Raw genomic sequence first — 7,826 nt, 5'->3', positions numbered from 1 at the left:
CGTCGCAGGTTCCTGCCATAGAGAAGGCGTTGAACATTGACAGCGCCACCAGCGGGGTCCTCATGAGTTGCAACGACATCGGCTTTTTGACAACCATACTGTTCAGCAGTCACCTTCTCCGAAAGAGTCATATCCCACGGGTCCTAGGTGTATGCACTGCAATGTATGGTTGTGCAAGCTTCCTATGCAGTATTCCCCATTTTGTTGACCCTGCAGTTTTGCCTTGGACGTCGGAGCTGAGGAACATCAGTTCGGAATTGCTTCACCTGTGTACAAGGCAAGGGCGAGAAGTTCGTGGAACGATGTCCTGTGATGTTGACGGGAGGACGCCAAGCAAGTCGTGGTCAGTAGGGCTGTTCGCTGTGTGTTTGTTGATTCAGGATGCAGTAAAAGCTCCTAGAACACCTCTAGTCACCGAGTACATTGACAACAACGTTATCCAGAAACGACACACGGGCGTACTGTTAGGTAAGACAATGAGTAGTGTACATTTCTGTTAGGAAGAGAGTTCAAATGTACCAGCCATATGACAATGAGAACACATTTAATGTGATTAATTAACGACTTCCTTTCTGAACTAATAATGCACGAAACAGTTTTATAAATAAACTTGATACATGATTAGCATGGTTAAAGGGGAACTAGCCCATAGTAAACTGTCGAGTCCCTGCTAATTTTATTTAAGTCTTTCAAGCATCTGTTTGTGTCTTTGCTATGTTCAATTTATTGTGTATCAATTTAGCAAGTGTTGATTATTCTAATTGCACAGAGACAATGTCTCAGTTTCTCATAAAATATTAATTACTACGTCTGGAACAATGCAGAAAAAAAGGCTTCTGACATTATAGTTCATTCGTCATTTAAATGTACCTGTTTTTGTTAGTATCGTGTTGAGCATGCTAGTGTTTGTTTCTGTTTAGGTTCAGTTTTGACACTTGGAGTCTTCGGTCTAGCAATTGCATTTGTATTAGGAGGGATCTTCTCTGCTATACCAGTCGATTTGAGTGGTAAGTGTTATGATATGTAAACAGAGATTATATGTATCTTATACTCGACCCCGAAAACATTCCATTACAGGTACCGTAACATTAACCCCAATGCTTGGAACAAAACTTATTAAACAGAGCTTAGGGTTGTTAACATGTGTGCCCTGGCTGCCCTTATCATCGTCGTCCGACCGGCAAGTATCGTTGCTCATATTATCAACTCCTGGGCCCCCATGCACAAAGCGATCTTAGCGCTAAGATGATCGTAACATTCTTTCACATAGGCTTACAATAGTTGTAGCGCTAAGATCGCTTTGTGCATGTGGGCCCTGGTTGACTTTACTACTTGATTATCTACAGGCTATACTAAAGCTGGAATATTGCTGATTGTGACATAAAACAACATTCGCTCATTACCTCATATTCGATGACTGTAATTTGGTAGGGAACGGTTCTCATAGCCATGTAAAGTGTCCCAGTGGCTTTCTACGGAAGCATGGGTCCTCTTTGTAGTCTTTAGCTGACCATGATGATCGGGTGATTCACGCCGAGTAGGTTACATGTGGTTAACACGAGGACACACGGCCAGGACACTTTGAAACATCAACCATACCTGATTTCCTTAGAAAAGCACAGAATTAATTATGTTAACATTATCATCATCGAAGGTGACAATAGCAGCATGTTTATGTTATAACGCATTACGACTACCGCTACTTTGACCACAGACACAGCTCTAACGAGACGCGACCCACGATGGATTGGTGCTTGGTGGTTAGGCTTTTTGGTGCTGGGGGTGATCTCCGTCGTCCTAGCCGTCCCGTTGTTCTTCTACCCAAAACAGCAGACAAGTCGGCCCCTGGTCCCAACTGAGCAGCACCCATATCCGACGACTGAGGAGCTGTCAAACCAGACCGGGGGGTTGGGTGGGGGGTAGGGGTGGTGGGGGGTGGGGGGCCGGGGTCGCTGGATGATGTGGTGTGGTGAGGACTTTCGTTAGAGACGCAATTAACTTCTGTCAGTCCTTCAAGACATTAACTTTCTCTGTACGCAGCAACCAATTATGTTTTGGTACAAATTACTTATTAGTTGATGGGACCTCAAAGCCCAGACTCGGATATTAGCGTTGAGTACTAACAAACTGACTGAGCAAGTACAACTATCTCTACCTGCATATGGTGACCTATACATTCCACTCTCCTCAGACGTCCCCAAGTCTGTGTTCCGTGTGGTGAGAAATCCGGTGTACCTGCTCACCTTGCTGGCCATGGCGGGACTCAACATGCGAGCAATCAGTCTCCTCGTCTTTGGGTCGAAGTACATGGAGCACGTGTTCAATGTTCCAATCTGGCAATCAAGCATGTTTATAGGTCGGTATATATAGGATGTTGTTTATAGTTCACGTCGTTGTTGTTTACACTTTAGGTGTAAACTTGTACGTATGATTTTCACTGTTTTGTCACCCACAATGATCTATTGCACTACAGAGTTTTCGTGATAACGTTTGTTTCACATGTTTTAAAGCTATGGCGTTTGCTCGATTTTAACTTTAACGGTTCAAAGCGTTCATTCTCCAGTAAACCAACACAATATGAAATATATTTCTTAAATATAACATATTTCTGAACTGTTGATCATTTGAACAACAGTCCCATAAACCCAATTTAATCACCTGAACAACAGTCACGTGATCTCAATTGTTGATCATCTGAACAAATGTCACATTGTACTCGCTTTCAGTGATGTTCAACAACATGCGCTACACCACGCTATCGATAAATCTGAAGCAAATCACTTGTAGGTCATCTCAAGGCAGAATGTAGCTTGGTCCCAAGCTCCAAGTGTTTGACGTTGATTGTTGCTTACGCTATCAGTGATTGCTTTGTCAACCCCAGCATCGATTACTTACCCGCATTGGTGAAATAGCTGGAATAGTGCTGACTGTGTCATGAAAATAACATTAAATCAATCTGAACATTCCCGAGTTACAGTAGAACACGGATATAACGAACCCGGATATAGTGAACAAACGGATACAACGAACTGTTAAAAAATCCCCGATTTATCTCCTATATAATATCATATGAAATTTACGTATATAACGAACCTTCTACAGCGAACTAACGGATACAGCGAACTGATATCGGATCACCGACAAGCCCATCTATCATTAATTAGTGACGTGTATAGCGAACTGATTTCTCTGGTCCCTTGTAATTCGTTATATCCGTGTTCTACTGTACTTCCGATTTGAGCGGCTCGAGCGATTTTTGTACCCTTTATTTTTATATAATTAAGGATATTCGCATTGCCAGGTATTGGAGTGATGCTACTGAGTGGAGTGGGGTGCTTTCTCGGCGGGGCTGTGGTATCTCATTTTAAGATGGGACGCAGGGGGTGTCTTTTATTTGCAACTGGAGCCATGGTGCTGTCCACAGTTTCAGAAGGCATAAATATGACAATGGGTTGTCCAAACACACGCATAGCTGGGCTTAACCTGCAGTAAGTATGTTTGCAGAGTAACGTTAGGTTTTAATCTTTGATAGCACGCACAGATCAGGAATAAATTCTTGCATATCGATCTGAAAAAACACAGCTGAAGGGGGCACGAGTGGCACAGTGGTTAGAGGCCCCGCAATTCGCTGTGCAGAGGTGCGCCTTAGTCGTACCAGAAACAGATAATCGGGGTTTAAATCCTACCTTCGCACCCGTAATATTCCTGGATTTCTTCACAATCATAAACTTGTACGACCAGCACGACTTCAGGCTTTACTTACACACGAAGCCGACAAGCAGTGATAATATACACGGCGGTAAACACGCCTTTCAATCATCGTTGTGAAGCTGCAATGAACATAAAACGAGGGAGAACCTGGTAAAACCTATTTTATGTGTGTTAAGGGATTTGTATTTTGTTCATGAAAGGTTTATAACCGTCCAGCGAAATAATGATTGTCAACTGGTCTCTAGATTAAATGGCACACTGAACACAATTGCTTGCCAGTGTGATGGTACCGACTTTCTTCCGGTTTGCGGCAATGATGTCACATTTTTCTCCCCGTGCCACCCCGGATGCCAGAATTCAACTGGCATTGTGAGTAGTTCTCGGGAAAACTGTAGATCCAAGTGTTGATTGCAGTAAATATTTCAAAACCGTTATTGCTGTATATTTTTATTTGATAACAAATTCTATCCATTTTAGCTGTAATGGCGGTAATGCTATTTTTCAGGGCAATATCATTTGCAGAAGTCCTCGGCCGTTTCAACTACCCTCCTTCGGCAGTTAATTGAAGACCTTTGATTTCTGCAAATGATAATGCTCTGAAAAATAGCTTACCTTTATAGTAATGCCCTACTTTAAGGCTTGCGTTGGTACAAAGCTGCATTATCCTACTGTCAGCCTAGTGTACATGGTATTTTGAAGCTGCAATGCCCTACTTTAAGGCTGGTGTTCGTATACGGCTGTTTACCCTACTGCCAGCCCAGTGTTTCAGTGTGAAACGTTTAAAGATATGACACTGACAATAAATTCCCTGTGATGCGAGCGTTTCAGAGTTTTTGTGTTCTTGCATCTACACATAGTGTTGCTATTGTTGTTTCAGTCCTATGGAGGCTGTGCTGGTGTGGAAGGTGGGGCAGTAGTGTTGGGAATGTGTGACACGGACTGCTTCAAACTCTACCCGTTCATGGCGCTCACAGTTGTTTATGCCGTGGTCGGCTCTTTCTCCATTGTGCCCAGCTATCTGGTCCTCATCAGGTACAATCACATACCTTATTCCAATGTATGTAGGTATCAGGACACTATGTAACCTAACGACGTTATCGCGTGTCCTTTCAATACACTAGTCGTATTGTAAGTAAATTATATGAAATCAAGATATTTCAAACAGAACCCTTCCTGGTCAGGTGTGCTGTGGAGAGATGATTTTAAATGACCAGAATTATTTTAGTGTTTTTGCCAGTCCTTCATACGATAATGATAATGTATTTCTTTGTTATGTCTTGTATTTATTTTGTCCTTTGTCTCATCTATTTATTGTTATGATTATGATTGTTTTGCAGAAGCGTCTCTGAACGCGATAGGACGATGGCAGCAAGTATCTATGGACTGGCGATATCTCTGCTTGGTATGTGGCCCCGTGAATATCCGGGGTAGAAAGTGCCTTCAGTTACCCATGCTTGTCGTAAAACGCGACTGTGCTTGTCGTAAGAGGCGACTAACGGATCAGGTGGTCAGGCTCGCTGACTTGGTTAAAGCATATCATCGATCAAAACTGCGTGTATTGAAGCTCATGATATTAATCACTGGATTGTCTGGTCCAGACCCGATTATTTGCTGGAATGTTGCTGAGTGCGGCGTAAAACAACTAAACAATCAACCAACCTTGGTATGTGTCTTTCTTTGTAGCTTGATTTTCTATTCTATTTTCTATTTCTCTACAAAACAATACAAGAGTATAGCTCTGTCGCGTTTAACCTTTAGGAAGTATTTCAGCTGTAGCACAGCTTGTCACCTTAATATCGAATGAGGGCCAAAAGTTACTCATTCCGTAAATGCACGATATATCGGATATTGAGCTGACAGACCATGGATCACAACGCATTTGAATCTCAAAAAGCCGATCCTAACACTTCTAATGGGCAGCAACTGGACAGTGCGGAATCCGCAGCCTTACACCACATTCACGACTGCACTACCTAGCGAGTTATCTTAAACATTTGTTTATGTTTGCAGCCTACATACCGGGACCTGTACTGTATGGGAAGATCATCGACACCACTTGTATTGTCTGGAGGAACTTGTGCGGTAAACGTGGGGCATGCGCACTATACGACATTGTTGAATGGAGGATGAAGATGGCGGGAACGAACGTAGGACTCTTGGTGATGTCCACCCTGTTCGCTGTTCTAGCGTACTGCGTTCTAACATATAAAGGAAGACCTGCTGTTGCCAAGTCAGTATGATTGGTATGAATATGTTGACACACAGCTGTCTGCATGGGCAATTAAACTATTTGAACAATTAAACTGATTGTCCATGCAGCTGATTTCAGGGACATGCATTGTCATCACACTGACGTGGCAACACCTGGACTTTTCGTTTCACTCTTTAACAGGGAGTGGCCTCGAGCCAAGTTGCATCCCACTTTGTGTGCCTGCTGCTATTTTGTTGCGTATACAAATTAGGGCATTTAACAATATCACAACGTTTCCATTTCGTACAAGGCGTTAAATCTATGATTGGACCTACACTGGAAATAGGCGCCAGGCCTTGGAATGTAGTCACTTGTTAACTTGGCCTCTTTCATTCCTTGTTGCATTACTGATTTTGTTTATCTCAGGCGGATATACTTTTCCCAAACTGTCACTTGTATTGCATGATGTAAGATCTTGCACTAATAAATATACAGATTGCTATGATTTTTGATGGAGGGGTGGGGGAAGCAGAGGGGTGCTTCTATTGCTACCTCTGTGGAGACATACATAGAGTCGACTATAAACTTAGGTATGGGTGGTTACAGTGTGTGGCCTGGCTGTTTGGAAAACTGGCAGTGGCGAAAAGAAACCAAGACTCACTCACCAAATTTACTCATTAGTTGATGGTATATTGCCTAGAATGTTCACGAAGTACAGGCCTGTTACAATTCTACATTTCAAGTGTTTAATTTGAACAACGGGTGGCATTTCTTGTTGCATGGAGAATGAACACATAAGTGTGCTGGGACAGGTATAATACAAGTATATCTATGATGCGCCCCACCCTATTGTCAAATAGGGTGGAGGTGGGGCGTCCTGGGCATCGCCAGTGCGTCCCGTATGCTTTCCAGCAACCGATAATCGTTGGTTTGAATCCCAGTTGGCCCTGATTATGTTTGTAGGTTTAGAGGCACCATACCCAAGCACCAAAGTATCATCAAAGTGGTGAATGTCTAAGACCTGCGTCAGGTTGGTCTTTCCTCACATCAAGCTGACACGTCGTGACATAGATAAACTACTCATCATTGCGGCGTTAAACCAAACCTACTCACTCATTCAATAACCCACACACAGGCCTGGATGTAGCACAGATCGCACCTATGACTCATCCTTCTTGTGATAACATTTATGGCGACGATGGGGAAATAGTAGTGGTTAAAGCTTGGTTAGGGGGCACGGGTGGCCAAGTCGTCCAAGGCGCCGCGATTCGCTGTGCAGAGTTGCGTCCCTTGGGTACGCCAGAAACCTATGATTGTGAGTTCGAATCCAGGTTCGACCCGATTATGTTTCTAGGTTTGTCAGCACCATACTTGTGCTCGTGGGTTTCACCGAAGTGGTAAACGTCTAAGACCTGCATCACTTCGGGCTTTCCCCCCACATTAAACTGACACGCCGCGATATAACTAGAATACTTTTAAAAGCGGCGTGTAACCCAACTCGCTCACTCGTCAATGGTTAATTCATTCGTTAGTCACGCCGAAGGTCGGGGTTTGATTCCCCACATGGGTACAATGCTAAATGTGGTGTTAACCAAATTCACTCGCTCGTCCATATTCGCTCGTCTGGCACAAGGAAGGAAACACAACGAAACAGAAGCACTTCTGAAGCTAGCACTTCCGAACCGTAGTCAAAATAATGACATCACTGATTCGTCAAACACGTGTACAGAGGTCCCACCAGGGGACGTTGCCCACGCTAATAGTTTGGGATGGTATTACTTGATTATATTCTATTATTGATAAATATAATGTTTGCATAAGTCGTGTGGTCTTCGTAATAGAAATAGTCTGAACAAGTAAAACGCTTTCCGAATATGTGCAAAGAGACGAAACGAAAAAATAAGAAAAGCAAAAATGAAACAAG

General features: G+C 43.2%; 1 protein-coding gene and 1 long non-coding RNA gene across 2 annotated transcripts; both read left to right on the top strand.

Annotated features, from left to right (window-relative positions):
* Positions 1-325: 325 nt before the first annotated feature.
* On the top strand, positions 326-1,900 carry LOC125372416. Its single transcript, XR_007218121.1, has 3 exons — positions 326-468; positions 921-1,007; positions 1,715-1,900. It is a non-coding gene; the product is annotated as an uncharacterized LOC125372416 (long non-coding RNA).
* A 222-nt stretch (positions 1,901-2,122) lies between these two features.
* LOC124139706 (solute carrier organic anion transporter family member 5A1-like) lies at positions 2,123-6,402 on the top strand. The gene is made up of 6 exons (XM_046506985.2): positions 2,123-2,356; positions 3,302-3,488; positions 3,957-4,080; positions 4,589-4,743; positions 5,049-5,113; positions 5,722-6,402. Exons 1-6 carry the CDS (start codon positions 2,254-2,256, stop codon positions 5,949-5,951), a joined length of 864 nt encoding a protein of 287 aa, XP_046362941.2. The 5' UTR covers positions 2,123-2,253; the 3' UTR covers positions 5,952-6,402.
* The last annotated feature ends 1,424 nt before the right edge of the window (positions 6,403-7,826 follow it).

The sequence above is a fragment of the Haliotis rufescens genome, unplaced genomic scaffold (genome assembly GCF_023055435.1).
Source record: "Haliotis rufescens isolate VD_foot unplaced genomic scaffold, xgHalRufe1.0.p SCAF_1, whole genome shotgun sequence".
NCBI lineage: Eukaryota > Metazoa > Mollusca > Gastropoda > Lepetellida > Haliotidae > Haliotis > Haliotis rufescens.
The sequence above is the reverse complement of the archived record's forward strand: the minus strand, read 5'-3'. Positions and strand labels throughout refer to the sequence as shown.